This window comes from Bos mutus, chromosome 16 (assembly GCF_027580195.1).
Source record: "Bos mutus isolate GX-2022 chromosome 16, NWIPB_WYAK_1.1, whole genome shotgun sequence".
Taxonomy (NCBI): domain Eukaryota; kingdom Metazoa; phylum Chordata; class Mammalia; order Artiodactyla; family Bovidae; genus Bos; species Bos mutus.
In genome coordinates this window covers 1,315,443-1,341,134 of record NC_091632.1, presented here as the reverse complement: position 1 = coordinate 1,341,134, position 25,692 = coordinate 1,315,443, and the positions used below count along the sequence as shown (strand labels likewise).

The window sequence follows — 25,692 nt, the reverse complement described above, 5'->3', positions numbered from 1 at the left end:
GAGTCCGTACTTTTATTAGGTTTTCAAAGGGCTCCTTCTCCAAGAGAGGAAAAGAGCCCTGGCTAAGGCACAGCATCCTTGTTTCTCAGATGAGGGTAATGAGGCATGCAGGGGAGACGACGTCCCCCCAGCACACACACAGGACCACACGGCCAGTTCTGGGGAGAGCTTCCTGAGTTCCTGCCTCTTACCACGGTGCTCCTAACACTGCGTTCTCTTCTTCGGACGTGAGGGGGCGCTGTGGTAAGGCTGGGCTCCCCTCCTTGAAGCAGAGGTGGCCCATCGCGTGTCGGCTCTGGGGGGCGTCTAGCCTGGCCTCCTTGGCCTGGGATGTCTCCTCCTCGGCTCCACGGGGCTGCCACCAGGGGCAGTGGTGCCGGGCTGGGGCTAACCCTAACCCTAACCCATCCAGGCAAGGGCCAGATTCTGAGACGGTCTGTCTTTATTATATCAACAAAACACAAAAAATCCCCCCAAGTGTAAACAGGAGAAATGTGCTGGTTAAGTTACTAATCATTATCTTATTATTAACAAAATAAAGCACTATCTATGTTTACAGTCATAAAAAAAAGAAACAGCTGGAGAAAAGCTGGGCGTGGGGCAGGAGCAGGGGGAAGACGGGGGAACAGACAGAAGCTCCACATCTGTCCCTGTGGGGTGTGGGTTCCCTCCCCACCCTGCCCAGGGCTCTTCCGGACCTTTGGAGTCAGGTGCCATCAGGATTTGATTTTCTTGGGGAAAGCCTCTGTGAAAGGGACCAGGACCCGGGCAAGCTCTTGGTGTGGCGTGGGGCAGGGGAGGGGGCAGCAGGCGGGGGGCAGGGGAAGAGGACGAAGCCCCCTAGAACACGGAGCCCGCCCACCTCCGGCTCCAGAGGGGCGTGGAGCCCCGTGGCCTCAAGAGCCCTCCCAGTTTCCTGGCGCTTACAGAAGGGGCACCGCCAGGGCTCTGCCCCGCTCCTGGCACTCAGGTTGGGACGGGGCTGAGGCAGCAGGACAGGGCCCTCTGGAGGCTAGTACGTCCCCAGCCGCGGGAGCTGGAAGTGGCTCCAGGGGTCAGGGAGGCAGTGACGGAGTGGGCAGGAGCAGGGGGGTGCCCGGGGACCCGGGGCAGACTGGGGCCTGCAGAGACCCAGTGGGTGCCAGAGGGGCAAGGGCGGGCACTGGGGAAGGGAGAGACCCAAACAGGCCCTGCAAAGAGGCAAGGACAGAAACGCAGTAAGGACGCACAGAGCCTGAGACGCCTAGACTGACGTGGAGAGGTAGCAATTCGGGGACAAAGAGAGGCACAGAGCCCCCCAGAGAAGCAAGAGTGGCACCAGGAGACACCCGCGGGAGCTCAGCGGCGGCCCCGGCACTCAATAAATACCTCATGCGATGCGAGAACAGACGAAAACACACGCACACACGCACACATGCGCACACACACGTGCACACGCAGCAGCCAGAGACACGAAAGGCTTGGCAGAAGGTAAAGACGGCAAGGACAGCCAGACCTTTGTGCACAAAGTGATCCTGGTGGTCCCAGGAGCCATCTGGGGTACTGTGGTGGTGATGCTGGGGTGCAGATTGGTCCCACGGTTGCTGGTCCAGCCAGAACAAGAATGGAAATGAAAGACTGCGGCCCTAGAGGAACAGGTCTGTAGCTGCCATACCCCCAGGACGGGCAGACCTGCAGAAGGGGCAGTCACACAGTGCCCCCTGGCCACGAGCCCCAAGCGCCCCAGTGGAGCTCGGCGAGCCCAGCCCATCACCACCGAGGCCACCAGCACCTCAGTGTGCCCACAGTGGGTGTGCGGAGGGGTCATCTCCCATGGCGCAGGCATCTGCGCACGCACAGCTGTGCCCATCTTCCGGCAGGCCCGAGTCCAAGTACCAGTGGGTGGGGTGGCTGTGCCCAGGTCTCCGCAGGGAGGAGGGCCAGGCCCGGGCCGCCGGGATCAGTCCGTGAGCACCACCAGCTCCCCGTCGCTCTTCTCCTCGCCCTCCGAGTCCTCGTCCTCGCTGTACCGGTACACCTCACCGTCAGCCGCTGAGTGCCTGTCCTCTGTGCCCTCGCCCTCCTCCCTGAGGCTGCAGGTGTTGACGATGACCGGCATGTTCGGGTCCAGGCCGCGGGGCACACAGTGCTCCACCAGGGGCTGTGCCAGGGGCACGCCTGCCACCCGCGGGTACAGGACTTCTGAGGGGCTCATCTGCACCTGGCTGGTCTGCTGGCTGCGGGCGGAGGACAGGCGCGGTTACAGGTGTTCTGACTTCGACCCCAGGCCCACTCTCCTCTGGGCCTCCTCAGGGCACGTCCTCCTACTCCCACCCTTCTGGCTCCAAGACACACACACCTGCTCCCTGGCGCTTTTCTGATGGCAAATTTACAGACCTGCCCCCACCCACCCCCAGCCCATGCAGCCCCAGGGCCACACGTTCAGATATTCCTAGAGGATTGTGTGTGAATTCAGTTTGGGAAAGCAGTATATTTCGTATGCCCCAGTGAGTTTCCTATTTAAAGGAATCCACTGGGATGCCTGCTTTGGTCAAGTCACGAATCCTCTGTATGATCTTTAGTACCCCTGAATTTTTCGAGTTTGTCAAAAATGGGATCCACAGGCACATTTCTCTAGACACCTGCTAGTCCCCAGTCACAAATCTGTATCCTGAGCCACCAGGGACTCACCAGTCACAGTCATCCCTGCAGCCACACGCACACACACAGCCAAAAGACAGCCCACACTAACCCGTCGCTCACACACACACACACACACACACACACACAGCTCTCCTGGAAGCCCACACTAACCCCTGTCGCTCACTCTCACACACACACATGCACAGCTCCCCTGAAAGCCCACACTAATCCCTGTTGCTCACTCTCACACACATACACACACGCACAGCTCCCCTGGAAGCCCACACTAACCCCTGTCGCTCACACACACACACACACACACACACACACACAAATGCACACAGATCCCCTGGAAGCCCACACTAACCCCAGTCGCTCACTCTCACACACACATGTGCGCGCGCAGCCGCAGCCACGGGCGGGCCGCTCACGGGGTCGTGTAGGAAGCCCACACTAACCCCTGTCACACTCACTCTCTCTCTCTCTCACACACACACGCACGCGCGCGCAGCCGCGGACAGGCCGCTCACGGGGTCGCGTAGCTCTGGCGGGCATCCTGGCGCCGCGTCCTCATCAGAGCCTTGTACTCGCCCACCCGCAGCCGCTTGCCCTCCACGATGCAGGTGCGCTTGGGCCGCGGCTTGTACTTGTAGTCTGGGTACTTCTCCAGGTGCTGCCTGCTCAGTCTGGCCTGCTCCTCGTAGTAAGGCTGTTTCTCCTGGTTGCTCATGGACTTCCAGCGGGAGCCTGGCCCAGACCCAGGGCAGGCGGTCAGCGCTGGGCTCTGCTGACACAGCCCGCCCCCTGCGGGCACTGGAAGCCCCACGAAGGTTTTGGGTCCCAGATACATGTGCAATCATATATACACAGCAAGGGCCTGGCCCAGTATGGGAGCTCCACGGATACTGAGCAAATGAATGAGGTTGGCAGGTGGAAGGATACCCAATTGCTAGCTTAAGACACAGCCCCCACCCACATATCAAACTACCTGGCACTCTGGGAAGCCTCTGGTCTGCATGATTTGCATAAGTAAAAGAGTAGCCCCCCAGGCCCTCAACAATAACCAGAGGCCTAAACTGGAGGAGCTGAGGCTTGAAAACAGCTGCTTTTTTGAACCCCACCTGCCCTGCCCTCCATTTCTCCTTGGCCCCCAAAGAGGATGTATACTTTCAAAATCCTTTCTACTGACAACCCAAGAATACGTCTCTCTTGCTTCCTGCCAGAGCCAGCTCCAAGGGTCTGGGCAAAGAGGAGGACAATGTTAGGGAGAGATAGGAGAGGGGGAGCTAGAGAATGTGCACACGTACACTCTCTCCCCCAAGTTCACGGGTGCAGAAGAGCCCCACCATGGTACAAGACTCTAGGACCCCCGGCCCTGCTTCCTGTCTGGTTCCCAAACACCGGCAGACTCTGGTGGAGTTCACCATGGCTTGGGCCCTCACCCAGTGAGGCCCAGTTAGACCCAGCTGACTCCTGCAGCCATCCTGCTGGACTATGGCTCCGAGAGGGCCCATACCCTGTTCCCCAACCCCCAGCCCTGAGACCCCACTGGCCCTCACCGAGAATCTTGCTGATGCTGGAGTTGTGCATGTCTGGGAAGGCTTGGAGGATCTTCCTTCTCTCGTCCTTGGCCCACACCATGAAGGCGTTCATGGGCCGCTTGATGTGACTGCTGTTCCGGGACTCAGGGAAGTGGCGGGAGCCTGGGGAGCAGGGGAGGAATCAGCCTGGATGGGGAGCCCGCCTGTGGCAAGGAGAATCCCCCAGGGCAGCCAGCGTGGAGTAAGGAGAGTCCCCCAGGGCAGCCAGCGTGGGGTAAGGAGAGTCCCCCAGGGCAGCCAGCGTGGGGTAAGGAGAGTCCCCCAGGGCAGCCAGCGTGGGGTAAGGAGAGTCCCCCAGGGCAGCCAGCGTGGGGTAAGGAGAGTCCTCCAGGGCAGCCAGCGTGGGGTAAGGAGAGTCCTCCAGGGCAGCCAGTGTGGGGTAAGGAGTGTCCTCCAGGGCAGTTAGTGTAGCGTAAGGAGAGTCCCCCAGGGCAGCCAGTGTGGGGTAAGGAGAGTCTTCCAGGGCAGCCAGTATGGGGTAAGGAGAGTCCTCCAGGGCAGACAGCGTGGGGTAAGGAGAGTCCTCCAGGGCAGCCAGTGTGGGGTAAGGAGTGTCCTCCAGGGCAGTTAGTGTAGCGTAAGGAGAGTCCCCCAGGGCAGCCAGTGTGGGGTAAGGAGAGTCTTCCAGGGCAGCCAGTATGGGGTAAGGAGAGTCCTCCAGGGCAGACAGCGTGGGGTAAGGAGAGTCCTCCAGGGCAGCCAGTGTAGGGTAAGGAGAGTCCTCCAGGGCAGTTAGTGTAGGGTAAGGAGAGTCCTCCAGGGCAGTTAGTGTAGGGTAAGGAGAGTCCTCCAGGGCAGTTAGTGTAGGGTAAGGAGAGTCCACCAGGGCAGCCAGCGTGGGGTAAGGAGAGTCCCCCAGGGCAGTTAGTGTAAGGTAAGGAGAGTCCTCCAGGGCAGCCAGCGTGGGGTAAGGAGAGTCCTCCAGGGCAGTTAGTGTAGGGTAAGGAGAGTCCACCAGGGCAGCCAGCGTGGGGTAAGGAGAGTCCCCCAGGGCAGTTAGTGTAAGGTAAGGAGAGTCCCCCAGGGCAGCCAGCGTGGGGTAAGGAGAGTCCTCCAGGGCAGACAGTGTTGGATAAGGAGAGTCCCCTAGGGCAGCCAGCGTGGGGTAAGGAGAGTCCTCCAGGGTAGACAGTGTGGGGTAATGTGGGGTAAGGAGAGTCCCCCAGGGCAGCCAGAGTGGGGTAAGGAGAGTCCTCCAGGGCAGCCAGCGTGGGGTAAGGAGTGTCCTCCAGGGCAGCCAGAGTCGGGTAAGGAGAGTCCTCCAGGGCAGCTAGTGTGGGTAAGGAGTGTCCTCCAGGGCAGTTAATGTGGGGTAAGGAGAGTCCCCCAGGGCAGCCAGCGTGGGGTAAGGAGAGTCCCCCAGGGCAGCCAGTGTGGGGTAAGGAGAGTCCTGCAGGGCTGGCAGAAGGACTTCCCTTCTGTCACCACCAGGGGTCACTGAAGCCTCCTGCAGCAGCCAGGGAAGACCGGCAGGGGCCTAGGGACAAGAGACAGACAAGGGAGGGACCCGTAAGGGGACTCCACAGACCGCCTAGGGGAGAAGGGGTTGCAGACAGACACCCCAGGTCTGCCCTGGCCCTGGTGGGGAGCAGGAACGGCCACAGATCCTCACCGTCCATGTCACAGCCCAGCATGGCTTCTTCCAGTGGGTGCACACAGCTGTCCTCCAGCCGCTCCTTGGCTGGAGATGTGTCCACGCTAATGAGGTCCTGGGGAGACAGGGAACTCATACATCAGCCCCCTCTGTACACCCCACTCCCTGCCCTGCTTTCCCTTCAGTAGCCTCGGCCTCTGTGTCCCCCTGGCTCCCCGGGTGCAGGGGAGGGGGCCCTACCTTACGGAAGGGGGCACTGGGGGAAGTGTCTAAGGCTCCGCTGTGGCCGTGCAGCAGCTGTCGGGCATCCTGGATGGCTTTGGTGACAGCGTCCCCTTCACCGAGGAAGCCTGGGGAGAGGGCGGGGAGAGGAGCAGAGGGGTGACTGAGCGAGGTCATGTCTTACGACCCCTGGGGTGATGCACCGTCCTCCCCTCTGCTGCCCTGCACACCCCCAAGGGCGCCATTGACGTGGAGTCCTGGTGCCCACAGACAGACGGGAGAAAGGCCTAGATCCCTGATGGTGGGGTTGCTGCCCAGTCAGATCCAGGGGGGAGAGCAGGGAGGGTCTCTGGGACGCCGAGTGCTGAAACTCAAGGGGGCTGAAAGGAGCGAGTCTAACCCCTGGTCATAGAAACTGTCACGGACCTGTTCAGATCCCACCCTCTTCACTCTCCCTTAGCACTGAAAGGCGTGGGGGGCTTACCCAAAGGCAGGCTAGGGGGATTGGCCTGCAGGTCCAGCGTGGGGGCCCCGTGGCTTGGGGGACGTGGTCCGCAGTTGCTCAGCTTCAGGTTGGGGGAGCTGGAGGAATTAGGCAGCTCTGAAGCCTTGGGCTTGGCCGTGAGGTTCAGCGGTTGGGAGGGTTCCTGAGGGAGGCGCCAAGGGTCAGCAACTCAAGAGGGGCCAGGGGCACGTGGGCCAGAGCGGAGCGGAGGAGACAAGGAGGAGGGAAACGAGGGTAGAAGTAGGGGAACACAAAGGAGCCCCCATCCCCGAGGGAGCCGGGCCGGTGGGGGGCGGTACCTGCAGGGGGTGGTGGGCTGGCAAGGCCCCAGGCCTCTTCACCACTGGGGCGGGGGGGCTGTGCAGTAGCTGCAGCGGATACTCCACTATGGAAAAGGCGGCAAGGAGAAAAGTCCTGTGTGAGCACAGAACAGCAGACACCCTGCTTGACGAGGTCCCAGCAGCTCAAAGCGGGCGGAGGCTCGGAGAAGGCCCAGCTTGCTTCCAACCACTGCCTCCCAGCCCCAGAGTGCTGCCGAGGCCTCCTGTGCCCACCCCCAACCCCGTTTCTTCACCCTGTTCCTGCCCTTCCCAACTCACTGACTATGGAGTTCCCACCCAACAGCAAGATGAGCTCTACTCCTTCTACGGATTTTGTACCTACTACAGGCTGGGGGGCTTTCCCAGGTGGTGCTAGTGGTAAAGAGCCTGCCTGCCACTGCAGGAGACTTAAGAGACGCAGGTTTGATCTCTGGATTGGGAAGATCCCCTGGAGGAGGGCATAGCAACCCACTCCAGTGTTCTTGCCTGGAATTCCATGGAGAGAGGAACCTGGCGGGCTACGGTCTATAGGGTCGAAAGAGCTGGACATGACTGAAGTGACTTAGCACACGTGCATGCACGTGCAGGCTACAAAAGCAGCTACCTGGTTTGTAGTCTGTCTTATGTGCATTAGCAAGAGAATCCCTAGTGTGTGGCAAATTAATAGGTACTCAGTTTACATCATCCCATTTTACAGATAATGAAACTGAGACCAGGAGAAATGACACAGGTGCTCATACAGCTAATGAGTGGAGCACTGAGATCTGAACCCAGGTCTTACCCTCTACAGGCACTAGCTCTCTTCTGCCTAGCTGGGCTCATTCTCCCTCAAGGAGGCCCAGCCTCACTGACTTGACAATCGAGATGGAGAGATGAGCCATGGAGATAAGCCTCTGCCGACATGATCGGTGGTGATACGGGCTGTGTGTGTGGCATGCCAGACAACTCTGTTCAGCTGGGGAGACTGGAGCAGGCCTCCCAGGGGGAGGGGAGGTGTCAGTGGGTGGGCAGGTGCAGCGGCGGCGGGCGGGTGCCAAAGCAGAAGGTGGCAAGTGAGGGTGCCATGCGTGGATCAGCGGGGCTTGTGGCCTGTGAAGGCCGAGCCTGGGAATTTGGACCCTGTTCTACGGGCCGTAGAACTAACGCTCGCAAGCTGGCAGCGCAGCTGGTGGCCACAGGGCTCCCTGCCCACTAGGATCTGGGAGCAGATGAAGCAGGTGGTAGCCTGGCCAGTGCAGGTCTCCCAAAATGTATTTCCTGTCTCCCTTTTCCACGAGGCTGTGGTCCCATCCTGGCACAGGCTCTGCCCTCCCCAGCCCTGCAGCTCAGCCCGTGAACACCTGGAGGTGCTGTGGTTTTGTGCAACCCGCCCTCCCCTTCACCCCGCTCCACCCTCCAGTTCCCATGCCTTCACCCCAGAAAGCTGCCCTCAAAGCAGGGCCTGACTTTCCAGGCCTTTATGTTTTCCCTGCCTCCACCCTGAATCGGGGGGCTGACCCAGGAATTGTGCCTGCAGCCCAAAGGTCTTGGTGCTGGACCCACACTGGATTTCCTCTGCCGTCTCTCAGGCGGAACGGGAACATCACCCAAAGGGAGCTGACTTAAAACCTGCTCCCCTCCTGGACCAGTGACGGGCAGCACCTCCGCCTGCCCCCAGGGCCGCTCATAAGGACTCTGTGCTCACAGCTCCCTCGCCGCCTCCATCCCACGCTGCCTTCATTCGGGCTGTCACCCCCATCTCAAGAATCCCCCCAACAGCCCCCGACCTGGTCTCAACTCCACCTGGTACCCACCCTGTTCCCCACCACCCATAGCCAGTGACAACGCGGCCTCTACTGAAACGTCCAGGCGCATCCCACATCCTACAGATAAATTCCAGAGTCTGTGCTCAGCCCTGCTGCCCTCCCCAGGCGTGTCCCACTTGCTGCCGTCTCACTCCGACACCCCACTGGGCTTCCGGCCCCAGGATCCAGGCCCTGGCCCTCCACCCTCCGTTCCCAGCTTCATGCTCATAAGTCTGCACCCCCAGGACCCAAGTGAGCACCACAAGAAGCCCTCCCAGGTACTCTGCTGTCTCCCTCCTGGGACCATAAATTCCTTGAGCTCAGAGTCCACATTTTATCACCTCATGGCTGCCCAGCAACTCGTCAGCACCGGACGCATGGTTGGTGCTCTGTTCTGCAGTCACCAAGTCCCGTGACGGGGCAGAGCAAAGCAGGAGTGTGAATTCGGGAGATGTATAAGTGAGTTAACATTCAAGTATTAATATTCTGGTACAGGAAGTGTCCCAGAACTGGGAGACTAGACCTAGATTGGCAACATCCTTAGTCTGGAAAGCACTTCATGGTTATGTGCTATTTCTTTTCATTCTCCCAGTGAAATTCAGAAAGAAGGGATTATTTTTTGACTAGACAGATCCCAAACTTAGACCCAGAAAGGTGACACTGCAAACCGATGGACGACTGCGATCCCTGGGCTCCTTCCCTGACCTCAGGCCGGCCCTCCCCGCCCGCACTCACCTGGCTTGCAGGGGATGGGCTGAATAGGCAGAGCCAGCTGGGAGTCGGGGGTAACGGGCAGAGGTTGGTGGCTTGGGGGGAAGGCTGGAATCATGACGTAAGGCATGTTGACCTGCTGAGGGCAAAGAAACACTGGGTAAGTCCCTGGGGGTCCCAACCAGTTACCCAGGTGTGGTCAGGCCTGGAAACAGAGGGTGGACCAGGGGAAGAGAGACATGGGCTGAGGGCAGTTTTCAAAAGGATCCATCTGACCCCACATCCACTCTGTGGGCCCCTGTCTGCTCCCTCAGATCCCCGCTGGGAGGAAGATATTCTGGGCCCTGCCCTTGAAACGGGGGACAAAAACAAGGGAAGGGGCTAGAGCAAACATGAGCCCCCATGCTTAGGGTCATGCTTCAGTGGTTCTGCTCAATCCACAGCCACTGTCTTTCCCTGTTCACAAAACCTGTGCACACTGGTGTCAGCCCCTCAGCCTCCAGCCCTCCCAGAGCCCAGCCCTCCCCCCTTTACCTGGATCTGCTGCTGAAGGAGGTTGATTTTGTGCTGCTGCTGAATCAGCTGTTGCTGCTGCTTAGCGATCTAGCAGAAGGAAAGAGGAGGCAATGGGAGTGTGGACATTAGGCTCCAGGATCCCACTTCCCATAAGCCTTTGCAGCCCCATCCATAGCCTGCCTTCCACACCAGTGGACAGACAGGCAGGATAGCTGGACAGGATAAGAAGCCAGCCGGCCAGCCCTCAGGATTTACTCTCCCTTTGCAGAGCTCGCCCTTAGAGACCAGACAGGGAGGGTGGGCAGGAAGCAGCTGGTTGCTTTCGCTCAGAGCTCCCCCAGCAACCTCCACCCTGGTCCTCTTGCAAGGACTGATGAACCCCAGAGGCGGGAATCCCAGCCCCTTCCTGTGGCCCCCTCCCCACCCGCCCACAGCCTCAGCCTGCACCAGCCAGGCCTGCCCCACGCTCCCTGCTGTGTCCTGAAGGTGCCTGCCCTGGGAAGCAGGGTCCCCCATGCTCTCCGCTGTGCCCTGAAGGTGCCCACCCTGGGGAGCAGGGCCCACCATGCTCCCTACTGTGCTCTGAGGGTGCCCGCCCCACGCTCCTCGCTGTGCCCTGAGGGTGCCCACCCCGGGGAGCAGGGCCCACCATGCTCCCTGCTATGCTCTGAGGGTGCCCGCCCCGGGGAGCAGGGCCCACCTGCTCCTGCTGCTGCCGGGCCAGCTCCATCTGCTGCTGCTGCTTCTCCAGGAGCATCGCGGCCATGTTCTTCTGCTCTGAGTGCGCTGTCAGGAGCTGGTCCCGCAGGGCGGACAGCTGGTGGATCATGACCAGAAGCTGCAGCTCCTTCTCCGCCAGGCTCTCCTTGGTCCCTGCTCCACAGGGAAAGAGCCATTGTTGACAATTTTTGTCTGTTCATCTGTCCACCAGTTCATCTGTAGGACACTGAGCAATTGCTATCCCCCAGGGCCGTGCCAGGGACTGGACCACAGAGAAGACCAGAACATGATCCTTGCCCTGGAGCAGGCTCCTCATCTAGTCAGCTGACCACTGGTCGCTCTGGGAAGTTCCCCACCATCAGCTGCTCTTCCAGGCCCTGGAAATGCTGATGGTGGGACGTCTCAGGCCTGGCCCACCCCTGGGGTGTCCTCAAGAGCCCAGCGCCATAGGGCCAGGTGGATAACTGTCCCGCAGGAGAGTCCAGAGGGACACGGGCAGGCTTTGGAGCAAGACAGATCTGGGTTCAAATTCTGCTATTAACCCATTCCCCCCCAGGAGCTGTTGGGCAAGCGACCAACTTCTCTGCACTTTATGGTTTTTTGAATCTATAAATAAGCACCGTGATCATCACCTCACAGGGCTGCTGTGAGGGTAATGGGAACTGAATGTAAAGCTCAGTCGTGGATCTGGTACACGGCCCTGAGCTAGCGATGTCTAACTTGTCTCCAGTGCGGCTCATATCAGATATAGCAGTTACTCCTAAGTGCCAGGATACAGACCATTTGCATCAGAATTACTCAGGGAACCTTTGAAATATACAGATGCCTAGGTCCCTATCCTTTGTGAGTCTCGAATCTGGGGATCTGCATTATTTTAAAGTTTCCTCTCGGAAAATTAAACCACCACACTGGGAGTGAACCTAAGCAAACACACTTTATTGTACTGAGTGAGGTCCTGATGGCCTAGAATTTCCAGCAGTGAGAGGGAACATTCCATTTCATAGTGAGATATGGGAAGTGGCAATGACATGCCCAAGGTCACAAGGGTCCCAGGGGACTTGATTCCCACCAGGCCTCTGCTGCACGGAAATAGGTCCAGCGCTTGGGTGGAGAATGGTGCTGACCCCTAGGGCCAGGCAGCAGCCAGAGGGGCACAGGTCATGTGTGAGGGAGCCAAGAACCCCAGAAATTGCCCTGCAGGCCTAGAGAAGGGAAGGGGGTTCAGATGTCTCCCCCTTGCCCACCCACATGGGCCTTCACCTTTGACATCTTTGGTTTCCACAGAGCTCCTTCCCAGGAACTTCTCCTTCCAGCCACTGGACAGCAACTTCTCGATGGCCGGCACAACTGGAAAACACCAGAAGGCTGAGAAGCACCGTCCTAAGACCACCCCACCAGGCCCCATCTCTAACTTGGGCAGAAGGCTGAGAAGCACCATCCTAAGACCGCCCCACCAGGCCCCCATCTCTAACTTGGGCAGACGTCTCACCTTCTTTTAAGTTTCTGTTGAAGTCCAGCTTCTCCTGGCTTCCAGAAGCAGCCTCGGAACCTCCTGGTCTCCTGGGTTCTGGGGACTCACTGTTCTCCAGGGAGCTGCTGTCCTGCGAGACACACTGAATGTCCCTGTCACCCTAAGACAAGAGGGACAGGAGGGGGGTGGCGCTGAGCACTCCAGGGATGTATGCCCTGGGGAACCCCAGAATCTACCCAGCTCCCAGCCTTCAGTAGGGCCCTCTCTCCCCACCTCCCGACCTTTGCTCTGACTCGGCTTAATCGATTTCGTGAAAAGAACAAAAGGTTTTAAGACAAGAGATCTGGGCTCACTGACTCACAATGTGCTTAATCCCATATGAGTTCCTGAACTTCTATGAACCTGACCTCCCTCTTCTGAAAATGGAAATACTTATACCTCCTTTTGACATAGGATTGTAGCTGGGATCAAAGGAGTTAGGGAATGTGAATGAGGTTTGCCATTGCAGAGGCAAAGGCCAAAAGTCAGCTATTAATTATTCCTCCCTTGCATGCACTACACTCCAGCCTGGCTGGTTACTTTCAGGGTCCCCACTCCCATTCTCTTTCAGACATTGCCCACTTTCTCCTCTTCTCATCTGAGTCTTCTCCATTCTTTAAGGCTCAGCTTAAAGTCTTATTCCTCCAGGAAGTCCTCCTTGATTCACTACCCCTACTTCCAGCCCCCTTTCGCCTACTCCTCCTGGCTGGATCCCTCCTCAGAGCCCTAAAACTCTCCTCATTTTCACTCATTTGCCTTTTTTTTTTTTTTAATTTAAATTTATTTATTTTCTCATTTGCCTCTGATTACATATTTCCTTTTACATCTCTTAAATGGAATCATGGAATTTTTAAGAGCTGAAAGAATCATCACCACTCATATAGTTCAGCTCCTTCATTTTAAGGATGAGGAATCATATTGTCTTTAATAGTGATTTAAACTCTGGTTTGGGTAATAAGACTGATTTTCTCGAATCAGCAGTAGATTTGAAAGTAGTAGATGTCTACTATTAGACAAAGCTGGTAGATTAGCTTTAAGCCAGACTGTAAATGCGTGTATCTTACTTCTCAACTAGTCCTCAAGGGTAAGGACCAGTCACACAGAGGCGAGCAGTTAGTATCAGGTGAGTGAGGACAGACGAGAGTCCATGTCCTGCTCAGACAGGTAGCCTGACCCACCCACCCACCCGTCTGCCTGCCCCTTGCTAGGCTGGTGGTGCCTGGCCCATCCGCCGGGGGGATGGGCACACGCACAGGAGCTGCAGAGGCAGGCTGGGGACCCTGACCCAGGAGACCCAAGAGAGTGCTGGGCACCTGGGCTGGAGCTTGCGGGTCAGCACCATTCTGGGGGGTGCGGGCTGGGTCTCCAGGCTGCGATTCAGCTGCAGTGGCCGAGCCTTGGGGGTCCTCGTAACAGGGCTCCTTCTTCCCCTCTGCCTTGACAGTACAGTTCACCATGGTGCCAACTTCATCCAGGACCAGCTGGGCAGAGCCAGGGCTCCTCATAGACATCCTGAGGGAGGAGGGGCAGAGTCGGGACGAGGACCTGAGCCCCCAGGCAGTGACTGCTGCTCCAGCCCCAAACAGGTACACTCATACAAAAGACCAGCTCCACTTGGAACTCACTGTGACTGGAAAAGATTCTGGTCTGCCCCCACCCCTGCCTTTTTTTTTTAATAGAAAGGCCTAGAGGAGACTGGGCCGCCTTCTGTTGTACCCTGCTTGTTGCAGCGTTGGGACTAGCGGGCTGATGGGTTCCACCAAGAAGGCTAGAAACTTAACTGGCTGTTTCCAAGCCCAGTAAAACCAAGATCATATATACAGTATGTGTCTGTGTATGTTTAAGTACGTATTTGTAATTAGTTATCAAAATTTAAAAATCAAGAGATAGCACATAAAAATCTGGGCTTGGACTCTCTTGAATTTAGCCTGGGGCAATAACTGGGATTGAGTAGCAGTTACTCTTTATGAAGAGGCCAGATTGTTTCCCTCTCCACCACTCACCAGGGGCTTCCCTGGTGGCTCACACAGTAAAGAATCCATCTGCAATGCGGGAGACATGGATTCAATCCCTGGGTTGGGAAGTTCCCCTGGAGAAGGGAATGGCAACCCACTCCAGTATTCTTGCCTGGAGAATCCCATGGACAGAGGAGCCTAGAGGGCTACGGTCCATGGAGTTGTAAAGAGTTGGACACGACTGAGCGACTTTCACTTTCACACTCCCTCCTACTCCCCTAACGTGAAACCAAGTATTGACTACCCTATACACTTGTTCTTTGTTTTCCTTATAGAAGAGGCAAGATAAAAGTGAAGTATTTGCAACTATTCCTTGAATCCATCTGTCTATTTACCAAAAGTGAGGTGAGTTGAAGTGACCTAAGAGATGAGTAGCTTTCCGAGAAATATTTTCTTGTATCTGGTTGCTGCTGCTGCTGCTGCTGCTAAGTCGCTTCAGTCGTGTCTGACTCTGTGCGACCCCATAGACGGCAGCCCAGTAGGCTCCTCTGTCCCTGGGATTCTCCAGGCAAGAACACTGGAGTGGGTTGCCATTTTCCCTCTCCATCGCATGAAAGTGAAAAGTGAAAGTGAAGTCGCTCAGTCGAGCCCGACTCTTAGCGACCCCATGGACTGCAGCCCACCAGGCTCCTCCGTCCATGGGATTTTCCAGGCGAGAGTACTGGAGTGGGTTGCCATTGCTTCTACCCATTTCCCTTGTTCCTTACAGAACTGGTCTAATTGTAGAACAGTATTATACTTAAGAGATCTGGTTAGAGTCTCAATTAGAGTCTGGCCCCCTCTGGGCCTCTGCAATCCCCGGTGTAATGAAAGCAGAGACTGAATTTCCTACTTCTGTTGCTGACACCATGCCGTGTGGGATCACCAACTAGCTGAGCAGGATCCTGGGAGTCGTTTTCGGTGGTCACGCCAGGCTCAAGGCCAGAGCAGCAAATGCCCAGAGCTCACCTGCTCCCCCTCCAAAGTCACAGAGACAAGACCAGCTGGGACATACAGCAGGTTCCAAGAAGGCATGGGTCTTGCCTCAGCTACTCCAGGAGCTGCTGAGTAATCTTGGGCAAGTTACTTAACCTTTCCGTACGTGTTTTCTCATCTGTAAAATGGACAGTGTGAAGTGATGAATTGATATTTACAAGGTGTTCAGAAGAGTGCTTGGTGCCTTTGTTAGAGCACAGCCGGTTGGAATGCAGCACAGGGAGGCAGCCGGCATAGCCTGAGGGCTAGTTTGAAAGGTGAAGTCATGGGTCAGGCACAAATCAGGATTTCTGTGGGTGAGGCCATGAATCTGTTTTAACAAGCCCTCCTGGTGATTCTGATACATAGTAGTTTGAAAACCTGTGTTACTTTTTAAAAAATTTGTTTACCCGGGCATTACATTTTTAGGAGGGGAACGTAAGGCAAAAATTATATATAGTAAAACATCCCTCAAATTAAATTGCAGGTGCAGTATATTTGTATATTACATCACCTCTGTATAAAATGCTTCTTATAAGGAATGATGCGATGTGCTACATACGACAGATGTACACATGCACAGTATTTCACTTCAAATAACTGAAAGCATTCCAGTCGAATAAGATGTATCTGCTCGATCTGATGCCATCCTGCAGACCAGACCAGACCAGACTCTCTTGCCACTTTCAAAGGGCAAGGTGCCCTGGGGGCTTGGTGTGGGGTCCAGGAAGGGCAGGGTGAGGAGAAAGGAGAAGAGACCCCCGCGCGGCCCAGCAGGGCCCTGGGGTGCGTCTGGGTCCCGCCCCGCGCGGCCCGGCCAGCAGCCAGGAAGCCGGCGCTCGGCCCACCCGGGCGGGGAGGGGCGCGGGGGAGGGGCGCGATCCCGAAGCCGAGGGCCGCAATTACATAACAAACAACCCGGGGCTCAAGCTGTGAATTAATCAAACCGCTGAAAATAAAACCTTCCTCTCAGGAACTTCAGACAAAAGAAATGAAAACAACCAGGCTGGCTGGAAAATAAAAGACAGCAGCGCTGAAAGGGGGACAAAAGGAAATCAGACAATAGGGTGTTGGACAAAGGCAATAAAGCCAAAGGAAGTGTGACAGGCGAACAATGCGGGGCCGCGGGCTTCTGATCCCCGGCCGGCTCCGCGCCCCCCCGCGCCCCGCCCGGGCCGGGGTCTTGGGGGGTTCTCCTCCGGGCACCCTCAGGGTGCTGCCCACGCGGCCCAGCTTCCCGGCGGCACCGGGGGGGCCCCAGCGCCCGCCGCCCCCCAGAGCTCGGTCCCGCTGTGGACCACCCTCCCCCCGCCCCCGCCGCGGAAGGCCGAGGCAGAGGAGGTGATGCTCGGTCCTAAGGAACCCCAGAGCCGGGCGGGCCGGGTCCCCCGCCACCCCCTGCTGAGCACCTGAACCGCGGCGGGTCCCGGTGGAAACATGCAGAGTACAAACTACACCCTCGTTTTGGAAGGGCTAGGACGAAAACATAATGTAAAATAGCTCATTGGTTATTGATTACTCGTTCAAATATAAGTTTGGACACTTTGGGGTTAAATAAAACACATCGTTAAAATTCGTTTCACCTGTTTCTTTTTGCACTTCTTATTGTAGCTAGGGAAAACGTGTGTAAGTGTAGCTCACATTGTTTCTGTTGGACCCTGCTGCACTAACAGCTCTTCCCTTTGACCTTGATGGCCTTTTCTACCCACTCTTAACTCCCAAGAGTACACCCAACTGGGTACTGGGATTATTTTTGTTTTGGGGGGGGGTGCTCCCAACAGTCCGTCCCAGCTTCTGACACAGAGCCTGGTAACAAAGAAAATGGCTCTTGGCGACCAGTCAAGCTAGCTTGGAGGTGTCAGTCTGTTCACCAGGGCATGGTACTCCCCCTCCCCAACCCCCCATTACCTGCCAGGTCCTGCTAGCAGCCCAGAAAAGGGCCCTTCATTTCCACAGGCGTCTGTCTCCACTGCAGGCACTGGCCCTGGCTCTCCATTGGTCCCCTCCATGGATTCATTGGTTTATGGAGAAGCAACAGTCCAGGGCTGATTCAGAGTGCAGCCTTTGGGGTTTAACAATCTGGATTCAAATCTCGGCCCTGCCACCAACTGACTTGTGTTACCGTGGGAATCTAACGAACTCTGAGCCTCCGCCTCCTAATCCATATAATGGGTTAATAATCCATCTCTCACAGGTGTCCATGGACATTAAATAATACAGGGTGAGCATCCATTAGGTGCCATATAGCCCAGGATGCTCCTAGAGCCAGGTGGTTGAGAGAGAAGGCTCTGGGGCAGACACACCTGAGTCCATTTGAATCCTAAATTTGCTTAATTGATTGCTGTGTAACCACGGGCACTTGACATAACCTCTCTAAATCTCAATTTCCTCCTCAGTGAAATGGGAACAAAACTCCCAACATGAAGAGACTGAAGTGAAAGCCGCTCAGTTGTGTCCGACCTTGCAACCCTGCAAGGGAAGGCAGAGCAGCAGTGCTGTTCTGTGTTGAAACCCCATGGACTGTAGTCCGTGGAATTGTCCAGGCCAGGACTCTGGAGTGGGTAGCCCTTCCCTTCTTCAGGGGATCTTCCCAACCCACAGATCGAACCTAGGTCTCCTGCATTGCAGGCAGATCCTTCACCAGCTGAGCCGCAAGAGAAGACCAAAGCTGAAGAGATTAGCCTTCCATTAACACTCCAGACCCTATAAGATGTGCCTGTTTTACATTCTCTTGGCACCCTGAACTTGTGACTTCAAAGTACTTTTCACAGTTGGGAATGATACCTTCACCTGTTTTATTTCTGACTGGCCCACTAGCCTGAGAACCCATCCAACCCCACACTGTGAAAATAAGCTTAGTTTTGCTCATCAGTATAGCCGCAGTCTAGCACAGTGCCTGGTACATATAGGTGCTCAATAAACATTTGTACAACACTCAGAGTATAATACAGCTCAGCAGCATAGGACAAGGCAGATCTGAATGCCTAAGTGACAACTACTATACTCATCATCATCAGATGGATGCTGCTGTCTGGGGCTAATTTCCCACACCCCCACCTCCCACAGCCAGTTATCCTCAGCTGCATCTTTCTTGCTGCTAAGCTCTTCCTGTGAATGACCCCAATCCCCTAGTAGCAAGGCAAGTCCACTTCCTTTTGTTCTTACCTTGGGACAGTAAGAAACATTTTCCAAACATTATGAATTTAAAGACCCCGTGGAGTCTTCCCTTAAGTCTTTTCCAGAGACTTAAAAAAAAAAAAAAATTCCCTTATTACCCCTTCCCTACAAAGCATGCTCCATGCTTCAATCATATATACATGATTTTTCAGGAGCTTTTAAGGTCAGCCGTCACAGCCTCCCCTCTCCCCAGATGCCCAGAAGTCAGACTCTTCTGGTGCTCAGGAGATGTGGATTACTGGCCTCCCCCAGTTCCCACCCAGGTTCTGGTCAGAGGCCACCCTGGTAGGGCTCTCACTAGGGTAGAAGCGCTTCTGTGTTCCCAATCTCCTCCTTCTCGCTCAGTCTTACTCATATTTTATAAATGGAGAAACTGAGGCCCAGAAAGGTCAGGTTCACCTGGCTTGTTTGGGCATACTGATTTAGGAATACAGTCAGAGGACCTTCAACCAGCTGGGGCACGGAGCAGCATTCCTGCTCTGCCTTCCCTTCCCTTCCGGGGAACCTACCCCACAGGCCCTCCGCCACCTTCTCCTGGGTTTAACCTCACCTGAGCATCTTGAGAAGTGAAGGCCCCTAGGGGGAGAGGGCTCCGGCCAGCCCCACCCTGGATGCAGCAGAGTCTTGAGTCTCTGAGCTGACTCCAAATCCCGCGCCCAGGACAAGGCAGCGGATGCCTGCCCCCCACAGAGGGATGAGGGCGCAGAGCCCAGTTCTGGAGTCTGCAACCAGGCACACTCCAGGGGCTAAGCTCCTCTTTCTCCTGCCTACAGTCAACCCTCTCCCAGCCCCTCTGACCCCCTCCCACCCTAGGCACACAAAAACTAAGCCCCTTTCTACCCCCAAACAAATCACCAGCCACTTCCTCTCCCAATCAGACAACAACCAGCCCAGCCAGATTGGAATCAAAGGACTTTTTACTCTCAGACCTTCCTCCCTCCATAACAACAGCCCTCCCCTCCCCACATCTAGATACAGATAAAGATAGAGATAAATTCCAGTCATCGGAGCATGACGGGTGACTCAGACCCAGGGCTACAGGAAGGCAGACCCTCCTAGGAGGGTCAGTGACGACACTTCCCCGCTGGGCACACACCTGACCCTCTACTGAGACCCCCGCCCCTGCGTGGGTGGTGCAGAGGGCACTGCCAGGGAGGAAGCATGTGGCCGGGAGTGGCAGGGCCAGGGGAACAGGTCCCAGAGGAACATCACTTCCTTTCAGGGCCCCTGAGAGTTGAGAGCCCTGGGCAGCCCTGAACAATGGCCCGAGGCGTGGGTGCCCAGCACGGTGCCCAGTGCCACATCCTGCCATTCTTCTCCCAGGCCGCACCCTGCCACCCTTCCTGGCTACGCCCGATCCTATCTCTGCTGTTTACTCAGAGCTGGGGGCTGGGCTGGCCACAGGCTTGAAACAAAGCTTTCCTGCGAGGCTCTCCCTCTCTTCGGCCTCTGTGGGCCCTGGGGGTCAACAGGTCCATGGTGTGGCCCTGTCTAGCCCAGACCAGGTGGAGACAATGGCCTATACCCCCCATCCCTGGGCTGCTTCTGAGCTGACCAAGGTAATACATCACCTAGCAGAGCAGCCAAGACTAGCTAGACTGAGGCGCGCCGAGCCCCTGGGAGCCCGTCCTAGCCTGTAAGAGGAGTCAGCCCCCTACATCACCGGCACAGAAATCCAGCTCCAGACGGAGCTTTGGCATCTGCCAAGATTCAGCTGACCCCCAAAGGACTTAAAAGGCTGGGAGAAATGGGTGGTGCCGTTCCCACCCAGAGCCTCGTCTGAGTCCTGAGTCTCCTCTTCAGAGACAGAAGAGGCAGCGTGAAAGGGCCGCTGAGATTCCCAGGAGGAAGGGGCTGCCCCACCGACCTGGGTAAAGCCAAGGAAGTAGACAGTGTTTCCTGGAGGCCCTCATCTGGGGCCCTCCTGCTTCGGGACCTGAGGCTGTCTCCAGCCCCTCCCGAGCCCCATCAGCAGCTGGGCCACAGGGCTGGGGCAGCTGCAGTGCTGACCTCCGCTCCCAGCACCAGATCCAGGCCCCCCGCCTGGATGAGGGCGCGCGCGTCTGCTCCTTCGCACAAGCAGGGTCCCGTCCAGGGCCCGTGTGCAGTCCGGGCCGACCAGCCTCAGCAGAGACCTGTCTTGTGGGGTAGCCCCAAGTGTTAACCACGGGGAGAGGAGGAAAAAGAGCAAGCCGTGCCAGAACACCACCCGGCTGAGGGCACTGGGCAAGCCCTCACCTCTCCTTCTCCTGACCCACGCAAGGCCCAGTGGAGGCATCTGAACTCAGCCAGCACTAATGCCCAGATCCATGTCTTCTCATCTGCTGGCTGTGCCCTGGCTCCCTCTAACCCAGGTAACAGGATCCGGTCCAGCAAAGATCAAGCCACCACTGTCTTTGCCACTTACAAGATTCCAGTTGTTTCTTGAGTCATGGCCAAGGAAGAATTAACCAAAAAAACCCAAAGTCACTTTGGAAACTTGGGGGGAAGATTCAGTCTCTCAAAACTTTAGTTTCTTCACACGTAAAACAGAGATTCCAATACCTACTTTGTAATTAGAAGGTAATCATAAGCTTAGAGAATCTGGTACAGAATATATGTCCAGGGAAGTGTTGACAGGATACCGTCTTGACCCAGAAAGTTGGCATACAAATAATCAGAAAATACACGTGGCCTCATCCTCTCCTCCCTGGGATGTACCTCCTTGTAAAAAACTGAAAGTTGCTCAGTCTCCTTGCGACCCTGTGGACAATATAACCCAACAGGCTCCTCTGTCCATGGGATTCTCCAGGCAAGAGTACTGAAGCGGGTTGCCATTTCCTTCTCCAGGGGATCTTCCCGACCCAGGGATCGAACCAGAGTCTCCTGCATTGCAGGCTGATTCTTTACCATTTGAGCCACCAGGGAAGCCCCTCTACCTCCCTAAGGCTCCATAAAAAGATATAATTTGAGAAAAGGTTCGGGGGCTTCCAGAGGGATTTGCACACCCCGCTTCTCGGCTTGGGCAGACAATGGAGGGACAGAGTGGCTGGCGGCACTGCAGTCGGCGGCCGGGGCCCGTGAGCTGCACTGGGATGCACTGGTCTCACCTTTGGGCGCCCTGCTCAGGTCTGTGGCTTTCCCCACCCCAGGGTTTCTGGGTGGGACCCCACCTGCGCCTTGAGAAAACCTAATCGCCATCATCTCCCCAAAGACAAGCTCATCATCGGAAACCCCGACTGAGCAGCCAGCGTTCATTCTTCCAGTGAACAAAGTGTTCCGTTCTATTTCTCTGCAAAGGCCATGTTTCCTCTCCCATTATCTACCCCATCGGCCCACCGGCAGCCAACACTGCTGCGGAAGATTTCTCCTGTCTGTCATGTTCATGGTCCCCTTTGTATTTGTGAATTGTTGCCTTTTCTTGGCTTTGGCTCCTTCTTAAAAGGGCAGGGGAGCAAGGGGAGGAGAACAGCTTCAAGTGTCCGATTTCATCTAAAATGCTCATCAAGCAATCTCCAAAGCAGCCAGCCTGCACCCCAGTCTGTCTGGGACCCCAACTTCGAGCACCAGCACCCTTTGGAAACTGAGCAGGACCATTTCAACTAAGAAAAGAGAGAAATCTGGCAAAGCAGTGGGATGAGATAGGAATCTTGACATCTGGAGCCCGAGGTGGTAATAACAATAGTGGGGACATTCACATTCAAAGTATTTAACAACTGAATGATGGGCACTAACCTGTGAGATGGGACTCCTGGGACAGTCAGATGAGTTGGCGGGTGCCCCCCACACATAACTGGTTGCCACTCCAATGTGCACCCCTCTGATCATAGTTAACATTTCCTAAGTATTTACTATGTGCTGAGTATTATTTTAGTCACTTTTATTTATAGCAATTTATTTCATTTTCACAATAACCATCTGAGATAGTTGGTATTATGATCTCCATTTTACAGATGGAGAAACTGAGGCACAGAGGTGGTTTGGGTCCAGGAGGTCTAGCATCAGAATCTTCCTCTCAACCAGACAACAGGAATCAGGCACACAGTAAGCCAGGGGCCATCAGTAGGCATTAACTAGCTCTTTTAATACTTTCCTGAGCCCTGTGAAATAGTTACTATTATCATCTCTGTTTTAACTACTGAGGACACAAAGCCTTAAGGAGGCTGCCAAAGCTCATGGCCAATGAGTGGTGAGCAAAACACTGGCCCAGAGACTGGCTGTCGAGCACTTTCTTTAAAGCGCTGGATTATGCTGGTTTCTCTCCCACGTGTTCGAGGTCCTAAGAGCCATGGGAAATCACCCACTGGAGGCTGAGTCGCCCGCCCCTCGACCCTAACCTCTGCAGGGCCACTGCTGCTCTCATGACGGGGGTCAAGGGGTCCAGGTAGGTCCCAGCTCAGCTGAAGTGAGAAAAGTCAAAGGCAAATGCCACATGCAGACATCAAATGATTCAAAACCAGGGTCCTAATGTCATGAGTTCAGGGCAGCATCGGAGGGCGCAGAGATGCCCCCGTCCCTGACCTCCCCCAGCGATCACCTCGCCGGGGTCCTGACCTTCCTTCCTTGCCCTCTGTCCCCACACCTCCACACCTTAGCGTCCCACCATCAGCCTGAGCAGAGCTGTATACTTCACAGATCACTCAACACATGTGCCAAATGAAGAGCGGCCATCATCTTATTATCAATCTTTTTTCTGACTATAAAAGGAATATGTACTCAATGTACAATAGATAATCTGAAAAATTTAGAATAACATAAAGACAAAAAAATTAAAGTCACCCACTTCACATTAATCCAGAGGTGGCAGCAGCTGATAACGCTTGGGCATATTTCCATTAAATCTTTTTCCTGTGTCTAGTTTTCTTTTTCATCATTAAGCTCATAAAGAAGTTTTACACTATTCCCCTCCATATACACGTAATATCAGAGGAAGCTTTCCTGTTACTAAAAACTGGAAATTATTTAAAATTCTTCAGGGAATTCCATGGTAGTCCAGTGGTTAGGACTCTGCGCTTTCACTGTGAGGGCCTGCTTTGGATCCCTGGTTGGGGAACTAAAATCCCACAAGCCATGCAGTGTAGCAAAACAGAAAGAAAAATCGTTATGAAGTCACTTGTAATTGTTGCACATCTCTGCAGTGGCTGTACCGTAATTTACCCAATGCCCAGGGTTAAAACAATCCAACTCTTTAAATCTCAATATCACTGAAAGCCCCTTTTCCCCCTGAAGGTCATTCACCCTCCAGACACTTTTGATGGGCCAAGGCTGTTCTGCTCCTGTGACAGAAGGCAGGGAAAGGGCCCTGACAATCGCCAGGAAGAGCAAGGTAGGAGAAGGGCCTCACCTTCTTCCTCTTTTTCTTTACTTTTCTTTTTTTCCTGAAGTCTAGTTGACTTGCAATGTTGTGTTAGCTCCCGGTGTTCAGCAACGTGATTCAGTTACACATATACATTCTTTTTCAGATTCTTTTCCCTTATAGGTTATTACAAAATACTGAGAAGAGTTCTCTGTGGTACACAGTAGGTTCTTACTGGCTTTATTTATATACAGTTGAGTGTATCTGTTAATCCCAACCTCCTAATCTATAAACCCTCCCCTCGTCTGCCTCCTCTCGAGGAGCAGAAGTACAGGATGGAGGCTGTGACACAGACCCAGAAACATGGGCCCGGGCCTAGCTGCTCTGCAATGCGGAGGACGTGTCTTAGTGTTTCCTGGGGCCTGACTTCCCCCTCAAAAGATGGAGAATCACAGTGAGATGCCATGTCACACCCATTATGATGGCTACTATTTTAAAAAAAAAGAAAAAAAAAATGTTGGCAAGGATGCAGACAATTTCTGGTGGGAATGTAAAATTTTACAGCTGCTATGGAAAACAGTACGGTGGTTTCTTAAGAGCTGAAGCATAGAATAACCATACGATCCAGCAATTCTCCTTCTGGGTGTATAACCAAAGGATGTGAGACACGGCCGCGAAGGGACGCTGCTCACCCGTGCTTTTACAACACTATTCACAACAGCCAAAAGGTGGAAACAACCCAAGTGTCTGTGGAAGAGTGAATGGATACAATAAAACGTGGTATAGATAAGAACAGAATATCATCATCCTTAAAAAGGAGATCTGACACATGCTACAATGCGGAGGAAACTTGAAAATGTTAAATGTAATAAGCCTAAGTGAAACACAAAACGACTAATATTTCTTGATTCTGCTTGTATGAGGTACTTACAATAGTAAATTTACAGAGACAGAAAGTAAAATAGAGGTTATTAGGGGCTGGGGAGAGGGGCTAAGGGGGAGTTATTATTTAACAAGTACAGAGTTTTAGTTTGGGGGAGGCAAACTTCTGGAGATAGACAGCAGGGGCAGTTGCACAATGCAAATGTACTTAATGCTTCCAAACTATGCAATTAAAAACTATTAAAACGGTCAATTTCATTAATATGTAAGTTACCACACACACAAAAAAAGATGGAGAACATCAAACTGCTAATAATTTACAGTTTCATGGCACCTTTAATCTTGCAGACAGGCATAAAACAGACTCACGGACTGGGGACTCAGGTCTGGCCAGGTATCGGGGCTGTGCAGCCTGGAGACCAGCTGCCTCGGAGAGCCCCTTGCGCGCAAAGCCATCATTAACATCATTAATTGAAGTGTCCAAAAGGGCCAGAGCCAGACAGATTGGGACCTGCCCCACCAGTTAGCAGGCTTTCCCTTCAGTGCCTCCCTCGCCTCTAGGTACAATTAAAGGCTTTTCCCTGCCACTCAGAGACAGGTGTATTAAGAATTCCTCAGTGGGCTGCCGTCTATGGGATCACACAGAGTCGGACACGACTCAAGTGACTTAGCAGCAGCAGTGGGGAGGGGAAGGGTCTCGGGGCAGGAAGGCGGGGATGGAGGAAGAGATTTTGCTCACTTCCTTTAAGTCAGCTCCTTGCTTTCCTGGAAATCCTTTCCTCAATTGTCCTTCTTGGGGTGGCAGTCTCAAGGAAAGTGCTGGGTGACGCCTGGCTTCCAGAACAGCTCTCCCCATCCCCGACTTGCTGAGCAGCCCTGGGCAGTCTACTCTACAGCTCTCGACCTCCTTGAGGTCCATCTAGGGAGGACACAGGGACAATAACTCAAACACATGCTTTCAAATAGGTCTGAGCTAACAGAGGGGGTGACTGGGGTGGGGGCCGCCTGGGGAGAGGAGGGAATGGAGAAGCCTTCCCAGTGTTCAGAGTCACCACTTACGTCAGAGACGCTGGCTTCTGTGGGCCACCCTGATCTTCCTTCTCCTCTTTAGTGAATCACAGGCGGGGACCAAAGTCCCATCCAGCCAGAAGGGTCATTTGATAGTTTCATTCTCTATTACTGGTGCCTTTACAGGTAAAAAAACTAGCCCAGCTCCCACTTACCCAAGAACACATCACAGGGCTTCCAATGTCTCTAAGCGCTGCCGGGGCCCCAGGGCCTGAG

General features: G+C 54.9%; 1 protein-coding gene across 4 annotated transcripts in view; it reads right to left on the bottom strand.

The window, feature by feature from the left end:
- Positions 1–420: 420 nt before the first annotated feature.
- Positions 421–25,692, bottom strand: part of SOX13 (SRY-box transcription factor 13) — a 30,937-nt gene continuing 5,665 nt past the window's right edge. The window contains exons 2-14 of one of the 4 annotated variants that reach the window (XM_070384527.1): positions 13,419–13,617; positions 12,085–12,196; positions 11,856–11,942; positions 10,576–10,748; positions 9,894–9,962; positions 9,384–9,495; positions 6,844–6,929; positions 6,524–6,686; positions 6,058–6,167; positions 5,836–5,932; positions 4,182–4,325; positions 3,153–3,369; positions 421–2,216 (exon numbers count right to left, since the gene is read on the bottom strand). In XM_070384527.1, coding sequence (XP_070240628.1) covers positions 1,940–2,216; positions 3,153–3,369; positions 4,182–4,325; positions 5,836–5,932; positions 6,058–6,167; positions 6,524–6,686; positions 6,844–6,929; positions 9,384–9,495; positions 9,894–9,962; positions 10,576–10,748; positions 11,856–11,942; positions 12,085–12,196; positions 13,419–13,617 — 1,846 coding nt within the window. In that variant the 3' untranslated portion in view covers positions 421–1,939. Of the gene's footprint in view, positions 2,217–3,152; positions 3,370–4,181; positions 4,326–5,835; positions 5,933–6,057; positions 6,168–6,523; positions 6,687–6,843; positions 6,930–9,383; positions 9,499–9,893; positions 9,963–10,575; positions 10,749–11,855; positions 11,943–12,084; positions 12,227–13,418; positions 13,618–25,692 lie in introns of those variants that run through there. The other 3 variants (XM_005898392.3, XM_070384525.1, XM_070384526.1) reach the window with 3 other exon arrangements.